This window comes from Dipodomys spectabilis, unplaced genomic scaffold (genome assembly GCF_019054845.1).
Source record: "Dipodomys spectabilis isolate Male_0828 unplaced genomic scaffold, ASM1905484v1 ptg000076l, whole genome shotgun sequence".
In the NCBI taxonomy this organism is placed as follows: domain Eukaryota; kingdom Metazoa; phylum Chordata; class Mammalia; order Rodentia; family Heteromyidae; genus Dipodomys; species Dipodomys spectabilis.
Window position 1 is genome coordinate 6,672,216 of NW_024870753.1, and position 25,465 is coordinate 6,697,680.

A 25,465-nucleotide genomic window follows, 5' to 3' on the forward strand; every position below is an offset into this window, starting at 1 on the left:
ACCCCAGACGCTGACCTCCATGTCACTGCCCTGTCCCTGTGCCTCAGAATAGAAGACAGCAGAGCAGGGACAGGAGAGCCCCCAGATGGGAGGAAGGACCCGTTTAATGAGGAAGGAACTGAGGCCAGGTGAGCGTGCACAGGAAGGCTGACCTTGTCCTCATTTTCAGGGCCACTGAGGCAGGAAGCTGAGCAGAAGCGTAGCCACCAGACAGCAGGGCACCTGGAGAGCCAGCGGGGCCCCTGAGGTCAGCCGGTCCCCATAGCGGTCCAGGAGCATCAGGGCCACACCATTGGTCCAGCCAAACCCCTCCTAGAGACAGGCAGGACAGTGGGGAGAGGAGGCAGGGCGCCCGCGCCCTGTTTGGGGTATTGGAGCTCCTCCCCAGGGCCTCTGGCGCCATCTGTCCTCCAGAGGCAGCAAGGGGCAGCAGGCAGCTCCGCCCCAGACAGCTGGGTTTACTTGCCCTGACCACAGCATGGCCTAGCGGGGCTCACTGCAATGCGGGGGACAGTGGTGTTCAACAGCCCACTCCCGCCTCGCTCACCTGGACTTCATACTCCCCTCCACCACCTGGCTGTCCACCGCTGCTGACGTCATACTGGGGACAAGGGGACGGTGGTAGGTCAGGCGCTGGTCCCCAAGCCACCCACCCACCCCAGCAGGTCAGTCAGCCCAGCTCCTCTGGCCTGCAGCAATGGTCCCTGCAGTTCCCAGGAATGACCACTGGGTGTCACCACCATCCTGGCTGGGCCGCCCTGGTCCAGGAGAAGCCTGACACCCTGGCCTCCTCTAATGGAGGAGGTCTCCGGGGACAGAGGGACGCCCAGCGCCAGCTCACCTTCTCATACATGGCTGACTTTTGGGAGTAGACATCAAAGTTGGTTCTGATCCAGTTCTGGGCCAGCTGGAAAGCCACTTCTTGGGTCCGAGGGGAGACTGACTTGGTCAAGCCTAGGGCCCCAGGCAAGGCAGGACCTGAGTCTCCAGAGCCTCCATCCCAGCAGAGCAGAGGCCGGGGGACTTGTTTGCCCCCAGGCCTCCTTTCTGGACCCTCAGGCCATACCTCGGGGTAGAAAGAAGGGACAGGGGCTGGACATGTGTGCTGAGCAGGGCCAGAGCAGCCCAGGAGGCAGGGGAAGGATGGAGGCCTGCATCTCTAGTCCACAGCGCCCAGAAGCCCAGCTTGGCCCGTCCTCCGTGGGGCCAGGTCCTGGCAGATGCCCCCTGCCTGCCTGCCTGCCTGCCTGCCTGCCTACCTGTGATGACCAGGTCCTGGAGGGGGGCCCAGCCATTGGGGAAGTCCCACTGCTGGCCTGTGTTGAGGAGGGAGGTCGGGATCCCATGCTGGTAGGTCAGGATTTGGCTGTCCTAGAAGGTTCCAGATATTTCCTTGAGTGAGTGTAAGCCAGGATGCTTCCTCAGGAGGAAGGCGGCTCGCTGTGCCCTTTCTGGCCCTTGTCTTCTTGGCTCCCAGCTGCCCCCATCTGGTCGCGGTGGGAACTACAGGCTGAGCTAGGCTCAGAGAGGAGGGAATGGCTGCCCTGCAGGTCTGTGCTCAGTCAGCAGAGCCAGTGCTGCGGCAGGGCCCCAGAGCTGCCCCTCCTCCCCCTCCCTGGTCCCCTCACCTCCAGGTATTTCAGAGCCTTGTCTGGGATGCTGGAGTCAGAGAAGCAGCCGGCCCAGAGCGGGGTGAGGTTGGATGGGTAAAACTCCAAGTTGTTCCTGCCATTTTCTAAGTCATAGTCGAACCAGGCTCCTTTCTGCTCCTGCCAGAGGACGGCCTGCATGGCGGCCATGCGCTGGGCCCGCAGGTTCCTGTACTTGGTGGCCTGGGAGTCGTTCCCTGGGGGACATTACCTCTGGTCTCAGTGGGCGGGGCTCTGCCCCTGGGCACTAGGCACTCTCCTTTGCTCTCCATTTATGCTCCTCCCCAAGAGTAAGAAATCCTGTTGCTGAGGGAATGCTCCCCCGGGAGCCCCGTCCACTTGTTTCTCTAGGTCCTGAGTTCTCTGGCCAATGGCTCTGCATTGCCCCAGGGCCTCATTGGTCTGTCTCCTGGCCCATCCTGGCTAGGTGAGTTTCTCTGGCTCTAAGGGGTAGTTGTATCAGCAGGCAGCTTTGCATTGTTGAGTGTTTGGGGGAATGGATGAGGGTATTCCCTCCAAGCCCTGAGGCCCTCACAGCTCCAAAGGCAGGTGGAGGGAGGGAGGATAAGGGGAGACTTACACAGGTCACTGGTGACCCACACCTGTAATCCTAGCTACCTGGGAGACTGAAACCTGAGGATCACTGTTTGAAGCCAGTCTAGGCTGGAAAGTCCGTGAGGCTCTTATCTCTAATTACCCACTAGAATACTGGAAGTGCGTCTGTGTCTCAAAGTGGTAGAGCAAAACAGCTCAGGGGCAGTGCCCAGGCCCTGAATTCAAGTTCCGTGACCAAAAAGAAAAAAGCAGGCTGGGGAGGTGGCTCAGTGGTAGAATGCTTGCCTAGCATGCACACTAGGGTTTGATTTCTCAGTACCACCTACACAGAAAAAGCTGGAAGTGGCACTGTGGTAGAGCACCAGCCTTGAGCTGAAGAGCTCTGGGACAGCATTCTGGCCCAGAGTTCAAGCCCTATAGCTGACAAAAAAAAAAGAACAAAAAGAAGTGGAAATGTGGTCCAAGTGGTAAAGCAGCAAATCTGAGGGCAGAGCAGGAGGGCTGAGTTCAAGCCCCACTTAGAGCACAAAGCCAAACCATCCCAGGCTTCCATATCCCTCTCTTTCATTGCCGTGTGGATGTGGAGACCCGTGCTGGCCGCCCCTCCCCGGGGCTTACCTAGCAAAGAGTAGAATTTGCCCATGAGCTCCTCTGCCTGGCACAGGAAGGCGTTCAGGTCCACCGGCACCAGTTTGCTGGTTCGGATGCTGCTGAGCAGGTGAGGGTTTGGGCCTCCAACGAGCCAGCGCGAAGAGAAGTCCCACCCAGACTCGGCCCCAGCCTTCAGCTCAGCCCACAGAGCCTCTCGGCTCCCTGGAAGGATAGAGCAGGGCCCCGGCCAGCCTGACTGAGGGGAAAATGCAGCAGCCGACAGGGTCCCATGCCAGATGCAGAGGCCGGCTGCCCTGGCCCCCCAGTGTTGCTGCTCACCTTCTGGCACTGTGTCTGCCAGTTCCGCGTCTTTGCTGTAGGACTCCGGCCTGAGAAAGGGAGAAGGAATAACCTGACCAGAGGCCTCTAAGCCCTCTCCTCAAGTTTCCCGTGTGTATGTGTGTGTGTGCGTGTGTGCATGTGTGCGCGCGCGTGTGTGTGCGCGTGTGTGTGTGCGCGCGTGTGTGCGTGCGTGTGTGTGCGCGTGTGTGCGTGCGTGTGTGCGTGTGTGTGTGCGTGCGTGTGTGCGTGTGTGTGCGTGTGTGTGCGTGTGTGTGCGTGTGTGCGCGCGCGTGTGTGTGCGCGTGTGTGCGTGCGTGTGTGCGTGCGCGTGTGTGCACGTGTGTGTGTGTGTGTGTGTGCACGCGCGTGTGTGCGTGCGTGTGTGTGCGTGTGTGTGCGTGTGTGCGCGCGCGTGTGTGTGCGCGTGTGCGCGCGCGCGCGTGTGTGCGTGCGTGTGTGTGTGTGCGCGTGTGTGCGTGCGTGTGTGTGTGTGCGCATGTGTGTGTGTGTGTGCGCGTGTGTGTGCGCGTGTGTGTGCGCGTGTGTGTGTGCGCGTGTGTGTGTTCACGCACGCGCATGCCAGTGCTGGGGCTTGAACGTAGGGCCTGGGTGCTGTCCTTTACCTTTTTGTCACTCAAGCTAGCATTCTACCACCTGAGCCACAGCGCCACTTCTGGCCTTTTGGTAGTTCATTGGAGATAACGGTCTCACAGACTTTCCTGCCTGGTCTGGCTTCAAACTGCCATCCTCAAATCTCAGCCTCCTGAGTAGCTGGGATTCCAGGCGTGAGCCGCCAGCGCCCGGCTCAAGCTTTCCTCCTGACAAACCAGAGCACGAAGGCCGGGCCAGGTCTTACCTGGGTCCCCCATAAGCAACGGAATAGCGGTTCAGGTTGTAGCTCTGCCCTCCCACGTGCACAGAGACGCTCCTGTTGACAGCCCAGAAGTCCAGCTCCAAGGCCAGCGTCTCGATGTTCTCCCTGGGGTGAAGCGAGCAGCATTCAGTGCAGGGCTGCGCGGCTCCCGGCCCGCCCGGCACAGGAGGCCGCTTGCTCACCGCAGGAAGGTGACGTTGTGGGTGGCGTCCATGTATCGGTCCATCATGAGCGCCAGGAGCGGGGGCTGACTCCTCTGCAGGTAGTACACGCGCCCGCCGTTGGGGATGTGCCCATAGCTGCCAACACAGACCGGCTCACAGTCTCTGCCGGTGGCAGGGCTGGGGGGGGGCGCCAAGCCTGCGGCCACACATGCCCCTGTGTGGACGCACACGTGCCCGCGCTTACGTCTTCACCAGGCCCAGGAAGTTCTGCAGCATGCCGGCCACCGTCTGCACCATCTCAGACAGGAGCAGACCCTCCATGACCCAGTACGAGTCCCTGGGGGGAAGTGGCCACCGGGCGTCAGCCTGCCACCATCCAGGGCACTGGCTCTGGTTTAACCTCCCTCCTCCCTGCACCCCCTCTGCCCGGGGGGGGGGGGGGTGCTCACCAGTAGTAGAATTCTACAAAGCGGCCGCCAGGCACAATGAAGGGGTGTGGGGAGTAGAGGAGCGAGAAGCGCTCGGGCTGGCTGAGAACTTCTGGCTTTATCTGGAAGGAGGCGAGGGGGGTCGCGGGCGCCTGGCATCCACCCCAGGGTGGGGCTGGAGGAGGCCGGGGGTGGAGGTCCGGCCGCCAAGGCTGAGAGCCCGCGTCTGTCTCTGCGGCTCTGCTGCGTGGCCGGGGGCCAGTGGTGGGGAGCCACGGCATGCGTGTCCCCCACGCACCAGCTTCGGGGGGGGACTGGGCTCACCAAGTGTGCAGAGCGCCGAGCAGGCCGGGCACAGGCGAGTGTGGCCCCATCATGGCTCCACCCGGTGTGGCTGAGGGAGGGGTCCTGGCCCCCTCCTCTGGTGCCCCCCTCCCCCAGTTCCAGCTGCCACCACCAAGCCAGGCCCAAGGGGCAACCCCTCCTCCAGCTTCTGCCCAGCAAGGTGGAGCCCGACCCTTCCCCGGGCAGTGGGGGCCGCGGCTGAGGGGCAGCCAAGCTTAGGAGGGTCCCTAAGTTGAGGAGTCTGTGGAAGAGAGAGCTGGGGGGTCCTGAGCGACTCGGGGGACCACCAGCCTCTCTGCAGGCCTCGGAGACAGGAGAGGCTTCTCTCCAGGCTCCGCAGGCAGGGCCGCCTGGCAGCGACTGAGCCTCAGGGAGAGACGGAGAGGCCAGGAGGCCTGGGCACAGGAGGCTTGCTGGGTGAGGATGAGCAGCAGGGCTTGTCTCCTGGCCTCCGTTCTTTCTGAGGGGCTCGTGATGGGCATGGGGTGGGGTTGTGCTCTCAGGGCTCCTCCCCCTGCCTCCCACCCTGGCCTTCTCTCCCCAGGAAGCTGTTACCTTCTTCCCCAGCTTCCTCCAGATGTGGTGCAGCTGCTCTGCCCAGGCGCGCAGCCTGGCGTCGGCGATCCTCTGCAGGAACTGGGGGCTGGAAGAGCGCCGGGCCCAGCAGGTTCAGGGGGGGATGGCCTGGCCCAAGGCCCAGCAGGTTCAGGGGGGGATGGCCTGGCCCAAGGCCCAGCAGGTTCAGGGGGGGATGGCCTGGCCCAGGGCCCAGCAGGTTCAGGGGGGGATGGCCTGGCCCAGGGGCCATGCCCAGCCCTCGCTCAGAGCCATACCTGCCATGCCAGTCCTCGGGGGACCACGCCTCCAGCTCCTGCCCCACAGGCCGGAAGTGCTGCTGGACGAACTCGCGCAGCCGCGGCGCCGGGACACTGTGGTTGTGGGCCTTGGCCAGCTCCCTGAAGCTGCGGAGCACTTGGTCTGGAGCACGGCAGAGGGAGGGCTCAGCGGGTCCCGAGAGGCCTCCCCCCGCCCCCCGAAGGGCCTCTGTGAGCTCTCATGGCTGTTTCTTTGGGTGGAAGCTTTGGGAGAAGGTGTGAGGGCCTCACCTGGAGCCGTGGACAGGGACATGTCCACAAACTGCTTGTCGTCCGGGTAGAGCTTAGCCATCTGGACTGCGTGCAGGAGCTCCCCATGACAGTACACCTGGCTGCAGACACAGTCAGAGGTGGGCGCGGTCAGGAGGAGGGCTGCAACCTGCGGCCAACGGCTCCGGGGTTGGACAGGGACTGCCTGTGTGCATACCTGTGTGCATGTGTGCATGGTGAGCTGTGTGCATACCTGTGTGCATGTGTGCATGGTGAGCTGTGTGCATACATGTGTGCATGGTGAGCTGTGTGCATACCTGTGTGCATGTGTGCATGGTGAGCTGTGTGTGTGCGTGTATGTGCAGTTTGTGGGTAGTAACATACATGTCCCAGGGCTTTGTGCAGCGAAGGCCTGGCAAAGCACTGGCCACTGACTGACACAGTGTACAAGGCCTGGTAGAGGACAGGCACTTAGTGCTTTAGGAATGACACATTTGGTGCTTGGCACCAGTGGCTCACTCCTGTGATCCCAACTACTCAGAAAACAGATCTGAGGATCCTGAATGTCCCTGAGACCCTTATCTCCAAATGAACCACCAAAAAGCCAGAAGTAGGGCTGTGACTCAAGGGGTAGAGTGCCAAGTGAGAGTCCAAGGCCCTGAGTTCAAGCCCCAACATCGGCACATATAAAATAAAAACAGGAGCAGGCAATTCAAACACTGGTGTCTGAAAATGAAAAGCATGAAGTGCAGGCTGACAGGCCCTGGCAGCTGTGTGTTCATACTTCACATGATGGTCCCTGGGTGGATGCACTGCATTTTGGGGGGGGGGAGAAGGAGAAGGAGGGAGGGTGCAGGTTTGACTACACAGTTTCCCCAGGGCCTCTCAGCTCCTGTTCTAATGCATGCGACCGCCCCAGGCCCCAGACGCATCTGTGCTGTTAGAGCAGGAAGATTCCACGCCAAACACTCAAGTTACTCTCCAGAACCTCTGTGCTGAACTCCGGGGGTGCTGGTGGGGTGTCTGCAGCCCCTGCCCCAAAAAGGGGGGGCACCTGCTAGAGTAGTATTGCCGCCAGCAGTCGGGAGCAGCACAGAGACCCAACCTAATGTTTCCACCTTTCAGATCCATGGCTCACGTCTGTCATCCTAGCCACTCAAGAGGCTGAGATCTGAGGATCATGGTTCAAAGCCAGCCTGGGCACAAAAGTCCATGAGACTCTGATATCCAAAAAGCCAGAAGTAGAGTTCAATTGGTAGAATACCAGCTTTGGGAATAAAAAAACTAAGCAACAGAGCCCAGACCCAAAGTTCAAGTCCTAGTACTGGGACACACAACACATTGACAGGCCAGGTAGCCCCGAGTAAAGGAATGCACAACTGGATCACACAGAAAGGGAAATCCGACATCTCAGTAGTGCTGGAGAGCCTCAGACCAGGAGAACGGTCTCTTAACGCGAACTTGCCAGATGTCAGAAGCAAGGCAGCCGGGCAGGGCCAGCAGCACCTCTGCTTTTGGAATCTGACAAGACGGATGGCAGTGTGTGGTCTTGAACAGGCTGCTCCTGAAGGCGCTCCAGCCACGCGATACTGTGCAGCTCGGGGCTTTGCCAAGGCAGAGCCGGATCTAGGATGGGAGGAGCGCGGTGGCGCATTTGGGAAGGTTTCCAGGCACTACTCACCGCTGGGCCTTTGGACTGGGTGTTTTGCTGAGTGGCAGATTAATTACTGAGTAACTGTAAACCCAGATAACCAAATGCTTACTACAGAGGACGTGGGTGGTGGTGGGTCTGGGGGTGTAGCTCAGCGGTAGAGGCCTGGCTTAGTGTCCACTAGGCCCCAGTTCCATCGCCAGTACCCCCCCCACCCTACCCCTACACACACACAGCTGCAGGTTATAATGACAAAACCAGGCGGAGTGGCTGGTGTGCTTGCTGATGGAGAGGGGAGGGAGGCTTCTGGAGCTGGCACACTGGGCCAGAGCGCGTGTCAGGCCTGGGCAGAACCCGGTGCTCTCGACAGGCAATGAGGGTCCCTCACACCCAGGCTTGGAGCATTGAGCAGAGAGATTAAGGGAACAATCTAGAGGACATATTTCCTGGTTTATGCTAATGAAGAGATTCGTTTTTCTCCCCCCCTCCCTCCCTTCCCCGCAGTCCTGGGGCTTGAACTCAGGACCTGGGAGCTGTCCATGAGCCTCTTTGTGCTCAAAATCAGCACTTTACCACTTGAGCACAGCACCACTTACAGCTTTTTCTGAGTAGTTTATTGGAGATGAGAGTCTCACAGACTTTCCTGCCCGGGCTGGATTTGAAACAATGATCCTCAGATCTCAGCCTCCTGAGTAGCTAGGATTACAAGCCCAGCTACATTCTTTTTTTTTTTTTTTTTTTTGTGGGTTGTAGGGCCTGAACTCTGGTTCCTCAGCTCTTCAGCTCAAGGCTAGCACTCTACCACTTGAGCCACAGTGCCACTTCTGGCTTTTTCTGCTTATGTAGTGCTGAGGAATCGAACCCAGAGCCTCATGCATGCAAGGCAAGCACCCTACCTCTGAGCCACCTTCCCAGCCCTGGCTACCTTCTTGATGTGGGCTTTTGGCCATGTGTCAGTTTGCCGCTGGCTGGCAGGTTTCATCCCAGGACTAGAGCTTGCGGCAGGAGGAGGCCTGCCCTCCTTGCCTCCCTTCTGATGCTTCTGTCCTGCGCAGGACCAAAGCTCTGATGACAGCTTCCAGCTCTGGTCCCTCACCCCCAAGCCTTCCCACATGCCTACCTCTCGCAGGGTGGGGGCAGGGCCTCCTGGGCCCTCAGCCCCAGCCCCAGCAGAAGCAGCAGGTGCAGCTCCCAGGGCCTCCCGGGCATGGTGGTGGTGGCTGTGGCTGGTGGAATGAGCGAGTCCCAGCACCCCTCCCTGGTCGGGCCAGGCCCAGCTGGCTTGCTCTGCCAATCAGACAAAGTCCAGACTTGGGGCGTGGCGACCACTGCTCCGGGGACGCAGTGGTCACCCTCCATTTGACTTTTTTTTTTTTTTTAACTTCTTCTGTTTCTTAGTCTCTTCTGATGCCCAGGGCAGGCCCCTCCCTCAGAGCTGTGGTATTGGAGAAGTGGGCACCGGAGAGCCTGGGATGTAGTGAGGCCATCTAGCTCATATGTGACCACACATCCGTGATCTGGATGGCAGTTCTGTGGAACAGCCCTGCCATTCCATGAAGAAAGGGATCAGGGAGACCTACCACAGTGGTAACTTTTGCCATGGGTCTTGAAGGTTGCTTAGGAGTTTGCCAAGGGAACGAGCAGAAGGAAACCATTCCAGTGCATGCAGAGCGGGCCGGCTGGGGGTGGTGAGGAGCTCAGCCGGCTCCTGGACTTGGCTTCCGTGCTGGGAGCCTGGGAGACAAGGCGGGGGCATGGGACACCAGTCTCCACAGGGCCTGTGCCCGGCCAAGAAGGCAGCTGCTTCCCCGAAGAGGAGCCGGCAGGGGAGGTGGGGGCTGAAGTTGCAGGCTCAGGTTTGCTTCTGGAAGCTTCTCCCTCTGCATGGTGGAAGAGGAGTTGGAGGTCCCAGGGTGGGGCCTGGGAAGGCTGGAGCCAGGACCAGCAATGCAGGCCATGCGGGACTTGCTAGAAATAACCCCAGGCAGAGGAGAGGGATGGGGCGGAGCTTACTGCCAGCTGTCACCTCTGACCTTAGTGACCGGCATGGCGACCCTCCTTTCACACTCAGGTTGGCACTTAAGGGTGTCAGCTGTAGCATCCCAGCAGTGTCCGTCACTGTTGAAGGAAAACTAAATTAGCAATTATCTATTTGAGCAATGAAACAAATCAAGAATCAGGCAGCAGCATCTCGAGCCAAAAGGAAGGGATGTCAGAAACGTCCTGATTGGTTCCCCCTGGGCATGTTCCTTATTTTGGACATGTCTGAGCTCGTGATTGGCTGATACTTGACCACTTGTCAGGAAAATGAATCCTCAAGTTAAGTTGCCTCCTTTACTCATCAAGTTGGGTGACCGCGGGCAATGGTGGAGACGAAGCTCCCAGCCTCAGCTTCAAGAGACTGACATCTGCTGCTGTAATGGACTTAATTGTTCAGTCTCGGTGTGGAACTCACAATTCACACCAGTATATGGGAATTCAATCATGAGATACAGAGAAGCCACATTTTGAGAGGTGGAACAGAGGATTCTCATTTCAGCACAACAGGCGGTGGCTGCGTGGGCACCCGGGGACCTGAGGAGTAGCAGCTGCGGGTCTGTGGTGCGGGTACAGGAGGCAGTCTCAAGAAACTGAAGTACATGGCTTTTTTTGAACTCAGGACCTCATGCTTTTGTTCAGCTTTCTTGCTCCTGGCTGGTGCTCTACTACTCTACTACTTTAATCACACTTCTGTTCTAGCTTATGGATTTTTTGTCTGTTTTTTAAATTTCTTTACCAGTTAATTGGAGATGGAGTCTCACAGACTTTTCTGCCCTGGATGGTTTTGAACTTTGATCTGATTCAGATCTTAGCCTTCTGAATAGCTAGGATTACAAGTTTGAGCCACCAGTGCCTGGCTGAAGTGCATGTATTAATAGTAGTCTCTGTGAACCTAACTAATCACAGTAAGATAATTCAAAGTTCAGATAAGATAGTTGAACAGTATTCGGGTACAAGCTGGTCATAGGCTGTGATTAAGGACCATGGCTCAGTACAGGATGGCTTGATTTGAAGAGATAACTTTTTTCTTTTCTTCCTTTTTTAAACAATAAGCAGCACTGGGACTTGAATTCAGGGCCTGGGCACTCTCCCTTAGCTTTTTCATTCAAGGCTGGCACTCTACCACTTGAGTCACAGCTCTACTTGTGGCTTTTGGGTGGTTAACTGGAGAGAAAAGGCTCATGGACTTGCCTGCTCAGGCTGGCTTCCAATGATCTTCAGATGTCAGGCTCCCTGAGTAGCCAGGGTTAAAGGTGTGAGCCACCGCACGGGACATCATTGTGGCTTCTTACGGGGAGAGTACAGGAGCACATTTAGTGGGGAGGAACCTCCTTGGATTTAATACATTAAACATTTCCAGTGACACCTACCAGCAAGTATTTGGGCTATTGAGCTCTTCATTTCCAAGACTTCAGTTGGATTGTGTTTCAAGATGCCTGCACCTTTATGGAATTCCCCTTTCCCACCACGCACGCACGCACGCACGGCCTTGGCCTTCATTCCATTCAGGTGCTGGAATTCTCTTTGAGCTCAGTTAGTTGTTTGTATCATCTTTGAATTCACTCCGCTGCTTAGCCACTCCCCGTTTCATGGGCCATTTGTCTAGTTTTGAATTCGTTGCCTTGAGTTTCCTCCTCTTTCCTCTCACTCAAGTTCTTCATTTGGGATTGTTGGCTTTTGAAGGCGGAGGCATGTTGCTGGCTTCTTGGTGAGTGTTGTGTTGTTCTTTTCTTGCTGTGAGTTACAGATCCGGATTGGGATCCGGGTTTTTCCGTGGGGTCCTTTCCGTTGGGGATTCTCTGAGGTCACACGGAGCCTGGCGAGTGACTGGGGCTGGGCCCTGTTTTCTTGTTACTAGGTGGGAGGGGTGCTCCTTAGCCAGACCTCCAATGCTGAAGACACTGCGTGCACAGCTCTGCTATACTCAGGTGAGGAAGCTTCTCGCGGTTGATAAACCACAACCTTGACCTTGCGACAATCTGTAATGATGACGAGTCACGCTAATTATGCTAATTATACTTGTATAGCTCTGTATATGTATAACATCTAAGTATACTATATATGTAATCTCTGTTGTATGTTTATGTACATATATATTTATAAATATATAACAAATACATTTACACACTATATAAATATATTTTACATATAAATGTGTATACAGGTGATAGCTATACATACAAATATACAATATACATATACACACATATATTTATATAAATATGTTTATGAATATATGCACATTGATGTATAAATATACATTATATAAAGTATGTATATGCATGCAACATAGAAATACAAATATACATGTATATGCATATAACATATCATTATTTATAGAAATAGATAAATATATAATATTTACAAATATATATTTACATAATACATAGTACATCTTGTATAAATATGTCTATACAGGTGACGTCACTCACAATATGCCACACACATATCTGTATATAGAGACACCACCTGTGAGGGTGCAGGAGGTGTCATGTGACTTGGAGAAGCTCATCCCACTGGCCATCAGCCGGGCAGCAGGCCTGGCCCACGGCTTTCCCGAGGCCCTGGCTCAGGCAACAGGCCTCATCCAGGTCAGGACGGGCGGGGCTGGGCCTCCTCCCCGCAGGGCGCAGCTGTCTCCCGTGGAGCCTCTGCTGGGCATCGTGGGCACCGCTGCTCTGCTCTGTGGACGCCGGAGCGGCCGCACGTGTGAGCCCCGGCCCCCCCTGCCCCCCACCGCCCAGCTTTCACTTGGCACCTCGGGCCTCCACCCCTGGCATCTGGGCTGCCAGTGCGGTTCCACAGCCCTGCTGCACATCTTCCAAGCCTGTGGCAAAGCGTGTAAGTACTCGGGCGGTGGCTGAGGCCTGAGAGCCATTCGGTCTCCAGCAACCGGCACCCCTCAAGGTGGCATCTGCACCGCGTCCGCGGTGAGGGAAGCGGCGCTGCGCCTCGCTCCACGCGCTGAGCGGCCACGCGGGAGTGTGGGCGGCCTCCCACACCTCCCAGCTGGGATTGAAGACGTGAGGGTGTGTGGGCTTTCCCTGGCTGAAAAGGAGTCTGGAGAGCTTGGATTTCTGCTTACTATAATGATGATGATGATGATGATATTATTCTTTTCTGTTGGTTTGGTTTCTCTGTACATTTCTGCTTTTCTGTCGCTTCCTTCATGGTTCCTGATTCTCTTCTTCTTTTTTTTTTGGGTCCAGTGGTGGGGCCTGAACTCTGGGCCTGGGCGCTGTCCCTCAGCTCTTCAGCTCAAGGCTAGCGCGCTACCACTTGAGCAACAGCACTACTTCCCGTTTTCTGGTGGTTCATTGAAGAGTCTCAGGGACATTCTGGCCCTGGCTGGCTTTGAACTCTGACCCTCAGATCTCAGCCTCCTGAGTAGTTAGGATGACAGGCATGAGCCACCAGCTCTCGGTTGAGAAATACCTTTGTTTTGGTCCAGTCATGGGGCTTGAACTCTGGGCCTGGGCATTGTCCCTCAGCTCTTCAGCTCAAGGCTAGCGCTCTACCACTTGAGCCCAGCGCCACTTCCGGCTTTCTTTTTTTTTTTTTTTTTTGCTTATGTGGTGCTGAGGAATTGAACCCAGGGCCTCAGGTATGCAAGGCAAATGCTCTACCACTGAGCCATTTTCCCAGCCCGAGAAATACCTTTGATTGAGACAAGCCAGGCGGCTTTGGCTGATAACCACTGTGCATTGTTGTACAACACATCCCATTCATTACACATCTGTATCAGTAAGAAACGGACCATTCATGCCTCACGGGGAGACGCACAGCTGAGTAACATTTTCATTACATTTCAGCACCAGCCATACCTCCACAGTAACACCAGGTCACTAGAAAACACAACACTGAAGGTGTGATTAAATCAACTTCTACCTGTGTCGCCGAGGCTTTGTCCTTAGCAGAATTGCAGGTTTGACAAAGTAAACACTGGTGAGAAGTTATCTCCGTGCCTTTAGAACTGGCTCTCCACGTATTGCTTTTCTTAGTCTGGATCTGGTTCTCTCCCCATGCTGAATCACTGAGTGCACAGCTTGTATGAGGGAAGCATTAGGACTCAGCAGGGCGGGACAACTTTTTGCAGGTTTCGTTTAAGGAAGTATTTCTGTCCTACCCCATCCCATCCTGCGCCCAGCTGCAGTCAGGGGACAGCAGCATTTATTAAGTAGGTATCACAGGGAATTGAACTCCAATGACATACCTTTTCCCCACCTACTCCTGGGGCTTGGACTCGGCCTGGGCACTTCCCTAAGCTTGTTTTGCTCAAGGCTAGCACTCTACCACTTGAGCCACAGCGCCATTTCTGGCCTTTTCTGTTTATGTGCTACTGAGGAATCAAACCCAGAGCTTCATGCATGCTAGGCCAGCACTCTACCAAGCCACATTCCCAGCCCTCCAATTTTATATCTTAATTCTAGTATTGGCTACTTTAGCATGAAAACCTTGTATTTAGTTAACTCTTGTTTTGTGTGCTGTTGGGTTAGTCATATGATGAAGTAGCCTGTCCAGGGTAGGAGCTTAAATGACCAGAGAGAAAATGGCCTTATCAGAGTCCTGTCCATGAATCTCTGAAGAGAAGTGCTTTAGCTAGGCCTGTAGTAGACTGGAAAACAGTTGACTTTTGTATATTAACTTTGTGTCCTGTACTCTTGCTATAACTGTGTTAGCTCAAAAATGTTTAACTGTTGATTTATGAGAGATGTTGGTCTGTTGTTCTCTTGGAAATTTTGTCTGGTTTTGGCATTAGAGTCATATGGACTTCCTAACAAGGAGAGAGAGCCTCTTGTGGAGTAGATGGTATAGAATTGGTATAATGGTTTCCTTAAAGATTTGGAAGAATTTACCAGTGAACCAATATGGGCAGATAAATCTTGGATCCTCCAGCTCTCTGACTCCTGGATAGCAAGGATTTTAGGTGTGATCAATCTACCAGCACCTAGCAGTCCAGGAGCATCAGGGCCATGCCACTGGTCCAGCCAAACCCCTCCTACAGACAGGCAGGACAGTGGGGAGAGGAGGCAGGGCGCCTGGGCCCTTTTGGGGGTTATTGTAGCTCCTCCTCAGGGCCTCTGACGCCACCTGTCCTCCATACTGGGGACAAGGGACGGTGGTAGATCAGGCCCTGGTCCCCAAGCCACCCACCCACCCCAGCAGGTCAGTCAGCCCAGCTCCTCTGGCCTGCAGCAATGGTCCCTGCAGTTCCCAGGAATGGCCACTGGGTGTCACCACCATCCTGGCTGGGCCGCCCTGGTCCAGGAGAAGCCTGACACCCTGGCCTCCTCTAATGGAGGAGGTCTCCGGGGACAGAGGGACGCCCAGCGCCAGCTCACCTTCTCATACATGGCTGACTTTTGGGAGTAGACGTCAAAGTTGGTTCTGATCCAGTGCTGGGCCAGCTGGAAAGCCACTTCTTGGGTCCGAGGGGAGACTGACTTGGTCAAGCCTAGGGCCCCAGGCAAGGCAGGACCTGAGTCTCCAGAGCCTCCATCCCAGCAGAGCAGAGGCCGGGGGACTTGTTTGCCCCCAGGCCTCCTTTCTGGACCCTCAGGCCATACCTCGGGGTAGAAAGAAGGGACAGGGGCTGGACATGTGTGCTGAGCAGGGCCAGAGCAGCCCAGGAGGCAGGGGAAGGATGGAGGCCTGCATCTCTAGTCCACAGCGCCCAGAAGCCCAGCTTGGCCCATCCTCCGTGGGGCCAGGTCCTGGCAGATGCCCCCTGCCTGCCTGCCTGCCTGCCTGCCTGCCTACCTGTGATGACCAGGTCCTGGAGGGGGGCCCAGCCATTGGGGAAGTCCCACTGCTGGCCTGTGTTGAGGAGGGAGGTCGGGATCCCATGCTGGTAGGTCAGGATTTGGCTGTCCTAGAAGGTTCCAGATATTTCCTTGAGTGAGTGTAAGCCAGGATGCTTCCTCAGGAGGAAGGCGGCTCGCTGTGCCCTTTCTGGCCCTTGTCTTCTTGGCTCCCAGCTGCCCCCATCTGGTCGCGGTGGGAACTACAGGCTGAGCTAGGCTCAGAGAGGAGGGAATGGCTGCCCTGCAGGTCTGTGCTCAGTCAGCAGAGCCAGTGCTGCGGCAGGGCCCCAGAGCTGCCCCTCCTCCCCCTCCCTGGTCCCCTCACCTCCAGGTATTTCAGAGCCTTGTCTGGGATGCTGGAGTCAGAGAAGCAGCCGGCCCAGAGCGGGGTGAGGTTGGATGGGTAAAACTCCAAGTTGTTCCTGCCATTTTCTAAGTCATAGTCGAACCAGGCTCCTTTCTGCTCCTGCCAGAGGACGGCCTGCATGGCGGCCATGCGCTGGGCCCGCAGGTTCCTGTACTTGGTGGCCTGGGAGTCGTTCCCTGGGGGACATTACCTCTGGTCTCAGTGGGCGGGGCTCTGCCCCTGGGCACTAGGCACTCTCCTTTGCTCTCCATTTATGCTCCTCCCCAAGAGTAAGAAATCCTGTTGCTGAGGGAATGCTCCCCCGGGAGCCCCGTCCACTTGTTTCTCTAGGTCCTGAGTTCTCTGGCCAATGGCTCTGCATTGCCCCAGGGCCTCATTGGTCTGTCTCCTGGCCCATCCTGGCTAGGTGAGTTTCTCTGGCTCTAAGGGGTAGTTGTATCAGCAGGCAGCTTTGCATTGTTGAGTGTTTGGGGGAATGGATGAGGGTATTCCCTCCAAGCCCTGAGGCCCTCACAGCTCCAAAGGCAGGTGGAGGGAGGGAGGATAAGGGGAGACTTACACAGGTCACTGGTGACCCACACCTGTAATCCTAGCTACTTGGGAGACTGAAACCTGAGGATCACTGTTTGAAGCCAGTCTAGGCTGGAAAGTCCGTGAGGCTCTTATCTCTAATTACCCACTAGAATACTGGAAGTGCGTCTGTGTCTCAAAGTGGTAGAGCAAAACAGCTCAGGGGCAGTGCCCAGGCCCTGAATTCAAGTTCCGTGACCAAAAAGAAAAAAGCAGGCTGGGGAGGTGGCTCAGTGGTAGAATGCTTGCCTAGCATGCACACTAGGGTTTGATTTCTCAGTACCACCTACACAGAAAAAGCTGGAAGTGGCACTGTGGTAGAGCACCAGCCTTGAGCTGAAGAGCTCTGGGACAGCATTCTGGCCCAGAGTTCAAGCCCTATAGCTGACAAAAAAAAAAGAACAAAAAGAAGTGGAAATGTGGTCCAAGTGGTAAAGCAGCAAATCTGAGGGCAGAGCAGGAGGGCTGAGTTCAAGCCCCACTTAGAGCACAAAGCCAAACCATCCCAGGCTTCCTTATCCCTCTCTTTCATTGCCGTGTGGATGTGGAGACCCGTGCTGGCCGCCCCTCCCCGGGGCTTACCTAGCAAAGAGTAGAATTTGCCCATGAGCTCCTCTGCCTGGCACAGGAAGGCGTTCAGGTCCACCGGCACCAGTTTGCTGGTTCGGATGCTGCTGAGCAGGTGAGGGTTTGGGCCTCCAACGAGCCAGCGCGAAGAGAAGTCCCACCCAGACTCGGCCCCAGCCTTCAGCTCAGCCCACAGAGCCTCTCGGCTCCCTGGAAGGATAGAGCAGGGCCCCGGCCAGCCTGACTGAGGGGAAAATGCAGCAGCCGACAGGGTCCCATGCCAGATGCAGAGGCCGGCTGCCCTGGCCCCCCAGTGTTGCTGCTCACCTTCTGGCACTGTGTCTGCCAGTTCCGCGTCTTTGCTGTAGGACTCCGGCCTGAGAAAGGGAGAAGGAATAACCTGACCAGAGGCCTCTAAGCCCTCTCCTCAAGTTTCCCGTGTGTATGTGTGTGTGTGCGTGTGTGCATGTGTGCGCGCGCGTGTGTGTGTGCGCGCGCGTGTGCGTGCGTGTGTGCGCGCGTGCGTGCGTGCGTGTGTGCGTGTGTGTGTGTGTGCGTGCGTGTGTGTGCGTGTGCGCGCGTGTGTGTGTGCGTGCGTGTGTGTGCGTGTGTGTGTGCGTGTGTGTGTGCGTGTGTGTGCGTGTGTGTGTGCGTGTGTGTGCGTGCGTGTGTGTGTGTGTGCGTGCGTGTGTGTGCGTGTGCGCGCGTGTGTGTGTGCGTGCGTGTGTGTGCGTGTGCGCGCGCGCATGTGTGCGTGTGTGTGTGTGTGTGTGTGTGTGCGTGTGTGCGTGCGTGTGTGTGCACGCGCGTGTGTATGTGCGTGTGTGCGCGTGTGTGTGCGTGTGTGTGTGCGCGCGTGTGTGCGTGCGTGTGTGTGTGCGCGCGCGTGTGTATGCGTGTGTGCGCGCGTGTGCGTGTGTGTGTGCGTGTGTGTGTGTGTGTGCGCGTGTGTGCGCGTGTGTGTGCGCGTTTGTGTGTGCGCGTGTGTGTGTTCACGCACGCGCATGCCAGTGCTGGGGCTTGAACGTAGGGCCTGGGTGCTGTCCTTTACCTTTTTGTCACTCAAGCTAGCATTCTACCACCTGAGCCACAGCGCCACTTCTGGCCTTTTGGTAGTTCATTGGAGATAACGGTCTCACAGACTTTCCTGCCTTGTCTGGCTTCAAACTGCCATCCTCAAATCTCAGCCTCCTGAGTAGCTGGGATTCCAGGCGTGAGCCGCCAGCGCCCGGCTCAAGCTTTCCTCCTGACAAACCAGAGCACGACGGCCGGGCCAGGTCTTACCTGGGTCCCCCGTAAGCAACGGAATAGCGGTTCAGGTTGTAGCTCTGCCCTCCCACGTGCACAGAGACGCTCCTGTTGACAGCCCAGAAGTCCAGCTCCAAGGCCAGCGTCTCGATGTTCTCCCTGGGGTGAAGCGAGCAGCATTCAGTGCAGGGCTGCGCGGCTCCCGGCCCGCCCGGCACAGGCGGCCGCTCGCTCACCGCAGGAAGGTGACGTTGTGGGTGGCGTCCATGTATCGGTCCATCATGAGCGCCAGGAGCGGGGGCTGGCTCCTCTGCAGGTAGTACACGCGCCCGCCGTTGGGGATGTGCCCATAGCTGCCAACACAGACCGGCTCACAGTCTCTGCCGGTGGCAGGGCTGGGGGGGGGGGGGGGGCGCCAAGCCTGCGGCCACACATGCCCCTGTGTGGACGCACACGTGCCCGCGCTTACGTCTTCACCAGGCCCAGGAAGTTCTGCAGCATGCCGGCCACCGTCTGCACCATCTCAGACAGGAGCAGACCCTCCATGACCCAGTACGAGTCCCTGGGGGGAAGTGGCCACCGGGCGTCAGCCTGCCACCATCCAGGGCACTGGCTCTGGTTTAACCTCCCTCCTCCCTGCACCCCCTCTGCCCGGGGGGGGGGGGTGCTCACCAGTAGTAGAATTCTACAAAGCGGCCGCCAGGCACAATGAAGGGGTGTGGGGAGTAGAGGAGCGAGAAGCGCTCGGGCTGGCTGAGAACTTCTGGCTTTATCTGGAAGGAGGCGAGGGGGGTCGCGGGCGCCTGGCATCCACCCCAGGGTGGGGCTGGAGGAGGCCGGGGGTGGAGGTCCGGCCGCCAAGGCTGAGAGCCCGCGTCTGTCTCTGCGGCTCTGCTGCGTGGCCGGGAGCCAGTGGTGGGGAGCCACGGCATGCGTGTCCCCCACGCACCAGCTTCGGGGGGGGACTGGGCTCACCAAGTGTGCAGAGCGCCGAGCAGGCCGGGCACAGGCGAGTGTGGCCCCATCATGGCTCCACCCGGTGTGGCTGAGGGAGGGGTCCTGGCCCCCTCCTCTGGTGCCCCCCTCCCCCAGTTCCAGCTGCCACCACCAAGCCAGGCCCGAGGGGCAACCCCTCCTCCAGCTTCTGCCCAGCAAGGTGGAGCCCGACCCTTCCCCGGGCAGTGGGGGCCGCGGCTGAGGGGCAGCCAAGCTTAGGAGGGTCCCTAAGTTGAGGAGTCTGTGGAAGAGAGAGCTGGGGGGTCCTGAGCGACTCGGGGGACCACCAGCCTCTCTGCAGGCCTCGGAGACAGGAGAGGCTTCTCTCCAGGCTCCGCAGGCAGGGCCGCCTGGCAGCGACTGAGCCTCAGGGAGAGACGGAGAGGCCAGGAGGCCTGGGCACAGGAGGCTTGCTGGGTGAGGATGAGCAGCAGGGCTTGTCTCCTGGCCTCCGTTCTTTCTGAGGGGCTCGTGATGGGCATGGGGTGGGGTTGTGCTCTCAGGGCTCCTCCCCCCCGCCTCCCACCCCGGCCTTCTCTCCCCAGGAAGCTGTTACCTTCTTCCCCAGCTTCCTCCAGATGTGGTGCAGCTGCTCTGCCCAGGCGCGCAGCCTGGCGTCGGCGATCCTCTGCAGGAACTGGGGGCTGGAAGAGCGCCGGGCCCAGCAGGTTCAGGGGGGGATGGCCTGGCCCAAGGCCCAGCAGGTTCAGGGGGGGATGGCCTGGCCCAGGGCCCAGCAGGTTCAGGGGGGGATGGCCTGGCCCAGGGGCCATGCCCAGCCCTCGCTCAGAGCCATACCTGCCATGCCAGTCCTCGGGGGACCACGCCTCCAGCTCCTGCCCCACAGGCCGGAAGTGCTGCTGGACGAACTCGCGCAGCCGCGGCGCCGGGACACTGTGGTTGTGGGCCTTGGCCAGCTCCCTGAAGCTGCGGAGCACTTGGTCTGGAGCACGGCAGAGGGAGGGCTCAGCGGGTCCCGAGAGGCCTCCCCCCGCCCCCCGAAGGGCCTCTGTGAGCTCTCATGGCTGTTTCTTTGGGTGGAAGCTTTGGGAGAAGGTGTGAGGGCCTCACCTGGAGCCGTGGACAGGGACATGTCCACAAACTGCTTGTCGTCCGGGTAGAGCTTAGCCATCTGGACTGCGTGCAGGAGCTCCCCATGACAGTACACCTGGCTGCAGACACAGTCAGAGGTGGGCGCGGTCAGGAGGAGGGCTGCAGCCTGCGGCCAACGGCTCCGGGGTTGGACAGGGACTGCCTGTGTACATACCTGTGTGCATGTGTGCATGGTGAGCTGTGTGCATACCTGTGTGCATGTGTGCATGGTGAGCTGTGTGCATACATGTGTGCATGGTGAGCTGTGTGTGTGCGTGTATGTGCAGTTTGTGGGTAGTAACATACATGTCCCAGGGCTTTGTGCAGCGAAGGCCTGGCAAAGCACTGGCCACTGACTGACACAGTGTACAAGGCCTGGTAGAGGACAGGCACTTAGTGCTTTAGGAATGACACATTTGGTGCTTGGCACCAGTGGCTCACTCCTGTGATCCCAACTACTCAGAAAACAGATCTGAGGATCCTGAATGTCCCTGAGACCCTTATCTCCAAATGAACCACCAAAAAGCCAGAAGTAGGGCTGTGACTCAAGGGGTAGAGTGCCAAGTGAGAGTCCAAGGCCCTGAGTTCAAGCCCCAACATCGGCACATATAAAATAAAAACAGGAGCAGGCAATTCAAACACTGGTGTCTGAAAATGAAAAGCATGAAGTGCAGGCTGACAGGCCCTGGCAGCTGTGTGTTCATACTTCACATGATGGTCCCTGGGTGGATGCACTGCATTTTGGGGGGGGGGAGAAGGAGAAGGAGGGAGGGTGCAGGTTTGACTACACAGTTTCCCCAGGGCCTCTCAGCTCCTGTTCTAATGCATGCGACCGCCCCAGGCCCCAGACGCATCTGTGCTGTTAGAGCAGGAAGATTCCACACCAAACACTCAAGTTACTCTCCAGAACCTCTGTGCTGAACTCCGGGGGTGCTGGTGGGGTGTCTGCAGCCCCTGCCCCAAAAAGGGGGGGCACCTGCTAGAGTAGCATTGCCACCAGCAGTCGGGAGCAGCACAGAGACCCAACCTAATGTTTCCACCTTTCAGATCCATGGCTCACGTCTGTCATCCTAGCCACTCAAGAGGCTGAGATCTGAGGATCATGGTTCAAAGCCAGCCTGGGCACAAAAGTCCATGAGACTCTGATATCCAAAAAGCCAGAAGTAGAGTTCAATTGGTAGAATACCAGCTTTGGGAATAAAAAAACTAAGCAACAGAGCCCAGACCCAAAGTTCAAGTCCTAGTACTGGGACACACAACACATTGACAGGCCAGGTAGCCCCGAGTAAAGGAATGCACAACTGGATCACACAGAAAGGGAAATCCGACATCTCAGTAGTGCTGGAGAGCCTCAGACCAGGAGAACGGTCTCTTAACGCGAACTTGCCAGATGTCAGAAGCAAGGCAGCCGGGCAGGGCCAGCAGCACCTCTGCTTTTGGAATCTGACAAGACGGATGGCAGTGTGTGGTCTTGAACAGGCTGCTCCTGAAGGCGCTCCAGCCACGCGATACTGTGCAGCTCGGGGCTTTGCCAAGGCAGAGCCGGATCTAGGATGGGAGGAGCGCGGTGGCGCATTTGGGAAGGTTTCCAGGCACTACTCACCGCTGGGCCTTTGGACTGGGTGTTTTGCTGAGTGGCAGATTAATTACTGAGTAACTGTAAACCCAGATAACCAAATGCTTACTACAGAGGACGTGGGTGGTGGTGGGTCTGGGGGTGTAGCTCAGCGGTAGAGGCCTGGCTTAGTGTCCACTAGGCCCCAGTTCCATCGCCAGTACCCCCCCCACCCTACCCCTACACACACACAGCTGCAGGTTATAATGACAAAACCAGGCAGAGTGGCTGGTGTGCTTGCTGATGGAGAGGGGAGGGAGGCTTCTGGAGCTGGCACACTGGGCCAGAGCGCGTGTCAGGCCTGGGCAGAACCCGGTGCTCTCGACAGGCAATGAGGGTCCCTCACACCCAGGCTTGGAGCATTGAGCAGAGAGATTAAGGAAACAATCTAGAGGACATATTTCCTGGTTTATGCTAATGAAGAGATTCGTTTTTCTCCCCCCCTCCCTCCCTTCCCCGCAGTCCTGGGGCTTGAACTCAGGACCTGGGAGCTGTCCATGAGCCTCTTTGTGCTCAAAATCAGCACTTTACCACTTGAGCACAGCACCACTTACAGCTTTTTCTGAGTAGTTTATTGGAGATGAGAGTCTCACAGACTTTCCTGCCCGGGCTGGCTTTGAAACAATGATCCTCAGATCTCAGCCTCCTGAGTAGCTAGGATTACAAGCCCAGCTACATTCTTTTTTTTTTTTTTTTTGTGGGTTGTAGGGCCTGAACTCTGGTTCCTCAGCTCTTCAGCTCAAGGCTAGCACTCTACCACTTGAGCCACAGTGCCACTTCTGGCTTTTTCTGCTTATGTAGTGCTGAGGAATCGAACCCAGAGCCTCATGCATGCAAGGCAAGCACCCTACCTCTGAGCCACCTTCCCAGCCCTGGCTACCTTCTTGATGTGGGCTTTTGGCCATGTGTCAGTTTGCCGCTGGCTGGCAGGTTTCATCCCAGGACTAGAGCTTGCGGCAGGAGGAGGCCTGCCCTCCTTGCCTCCCTTCTGATGCTTCTGTCCTGCGCAGGACCGAAGCTCTGATGACAGCTTCCAGCTCTGGTCCCTCACCCCCAAGCCTTCCCACATGCCTACCTCTCGCAGGGTGGGGGCAGGGCCTCCTGGGCCCTCAGCCCCAGCCCCAGCAGAAGCAGCAGGTGCAGCTCCCAGGGCCTCCCGGGCATGGTGGTGGTGGCTGTGGCTGGTGGAATGAGCGAGTCCCAGCACCCCTCCCTGGTCGGGCCAGGCCCAGCTGGCTTGCTCTGCCAATCAGACAAAGTCCAGACTTGGGGCGTGGCGACCACTGCTCCGGGGACGCAGTGGTCACCCTCCATTTGACTTTTTTTTTTTTTAACTTCTTCTGTTTCTTAGTCTCTTCTGATGCCCAGGGCAGGCCCCTCCCTCAGAGCTGTGGTATTGGAGAAGTGGGCACCGGAGAGCCTGGGATGTAGTGAGGCCATCTAGCTCATATGTGACCACACATCCGTGATCTGGATGGCAGTTCTGTGGAACAGCCCTGCCATTCCATGAAGAAAGGGATCAGGGAGACCTACCACAGTGGTAACTTTTGCCATGGGTCTTGAAGGTTGCTTAGGAGTTTGCCAAGGGAACGAGCAGAAGGAAACCATTCCAGTGCATGCAGAGCGGGCCGGCTGGGGGTGGTGAGGAGCTCAGCCGGCTCCTGGACTTGGCTTCCGTGCTAGGAGCCTGGGAGCCAAGGCGGGGGCATGGGACATCAGTCTCCACAGGGCCTGTGCCCGGCCAAGAAGGCAGCCGCTTCCCCGGAGAGGAGTCGGCAGGGGAGGTGGGGGCTGAAGTTGCAGGCTCAGGTTTGCTTCTGGAAGCTTCTCCCTCTGCATGGTGGAAGAGGAGTTGGAGGTCCCAGGGTGGGGCCTGGGAAGGCTGGAGCCAGGACCAGCAATGCAGGCCATGTGGGACTTGCTAGAAATAACCCCAGGCAGAGGAGAGGGATGGGGCGGAGCTTACTGCCAGCTGTCACCTCTGACCTTAATGACCGGCATGGCGACCCTCCCTTCACACTCAGGTTGGCACTTCAGGGTGTCAGCTGTAGCATCCCAGCAGTGTCCGTCACTGTTGAAGGAAAACTAAATTAGCAATTATCTATTTGAGCAATGAAACAAATCAAGAATCAGGCAGCAGCATCTCGAGCCAAAAGGAAGGGATGTCAGAAACGTCCTGATTGGTTCCCCCTGGGCATGTTCCTTATTTTGGACATGTCTGAGCTCGTGATTGGCTGATACTTGACCACTTGTCAGGAAAATGAATCCTCAAGTTAAGTTGCCTCCTTTACTCATCAAGTTGGGTGACCGTGGGCAATGGTGGAGACGAAGCTCCCAGCCTCAGCTTCAAGAGACTGACATCTGCTGCTGTAATGGACTTAATTGTTCAGTCTCGGTGTGGAACTCACAATTCACACCGGTATATGGGAATTCAATCATGAGATACAGAGAAGCCACATTTTGAGAGGTGGAACAGAGGATTCTCATTTCAGCACAACAGGCGGTGGCTGCGTGGGCACCCGGGGACCTGAGGAGTAGCAGTTGCGGGTCTGTAGTGCGGGTACAGGAGGCAGTCTCAAGAAACTGAAGTACATGGCTTTTTTTGAACTCAGGACCTCATGCTTTTGTTCAGCTTTCTTTTTTTTTTTTTTTTGGGTCCGGTTGTGGGGCCTGAACTCTGGGCCTGGGCGCTGTCCCTCAGCTCTTCAGCTCAAGGCTAGCACTCTACCACTGGAGCCACAGCGCCACTTCCGGCTTTTTTCTTTTTGCTTATGTGGTGCTGAGGAATCGAACCCAGGGCCTCGAGCATGCAAGGCAAGCGCTCTACCACTGAGCCACCTTTCCAGCCCCTTGTTCAGCTTTCTTGCTCCTGGCTGGTGCTCTACTACTCTACTACTTTAATCACACTTCTGTTCTAGCTTATGGATTTTTTGTCTGTTTTTTAAATTTCTTTACCAGTTAATTGGAGATGGAGTCTCACAGACTTTTCTGCCCTGGATGGTTTTGAACTTTGATCTGATTCAGATCTTAGCCTTCTGAATAGCTAGGATTACAAGTTTGAGCCACCAGTGCCTGGCTGAAGTGCATGTATTAATAGTAGTCTCTGTGAACCTAACTAATCACAGTAAGATAATTCAAAGTTCAGATAAGATAGTTGAACAGTATTCGGGTACAAGCTGGTCATAGGCTGTGATTAAGGACCATGGCTCAGTACAGGATGGCTTGATTTGAAGAGATAACTTTTTTCTTTTCTTCCTTTTTTAAACAATAAGCAGCACTGGGACTTGAATTCAGGGCCTGGGCACTCTCCCTTAGCTTTTTCATTCAAGGCTGGCACTCTACCACTTGAGTCACAGCTCTACTTGTGGTTTTTGGGTGGTTAACTGGAGAGAAAAGGCTCATGGACTTGCCTGCTCAGGCTGGCTTCCAATGATCTTCAGATGTCAGGCTCCCTGAGTAGCCAGGGTTAAAGGTGTGAGCCA

The 25,465-nt window shown here is 56.8% G+C and overlaps 1 protein-coding gene across 2 annotated transcripts; it reads right to left on the minus strand.

Annotated features, from left to right (window-relative positions):
• Positions 1-68: 68 nt before the first annotated feature.
• Treh (trehalase) lies at positions 69-23,172 on the minus strand. Of its 2 annotated transcripts, none has more exons than XM_042682964.1 (15): positions 23,059-23,172; positions 20,348-20,448; positions 20,075-20,219; positions 19,833-19,920; positions 18,953-19,053; positions 18,750-18,842; positions 18,517-18,633; positions 18,317-18,439; positions 17,360-17,409; positions 17,048-17,242; positions 15,854-16,071; positions 15,485-15,596; positions 15,067-15,179; positions 548-601; positions 69-312 (listed from the first exon to the last, which is right to left on the minus strand). In XM_042682964.1, the coding sequence occupies exons 1-15, from the start codon at positions 23,145-23,147 to the stop codon at positions 166-168; spliced, it is 1,746 nt and encodes a 581-aa protein (XP_042538898.1). In that variant the 5' UTR covers positions 23,148-23,172; the 3' UTR covers positions 69-165. The 2 variants fall into 2 exon arrangements, with proteins under 2 accessions (XP_042538898.1, XP_042538897.1); XM_042682963.1 differs by lacking the exons at positions 15,067-15,179; positions 15,485-15,596; positions 15,854-16,071; ... (8 more) ...; positions 20,348-20,448; positions 23,059-23,172 and adding exons at positions 842-954; positions 1,260-1,371; positions 1,629-1,846; ... (8 more) ...; positions 6,055-6,155; positions 8,805-8,918.
• Between the last annotated feature and the right edge of the window lie 2,293 nt (positions 23,173-25,465).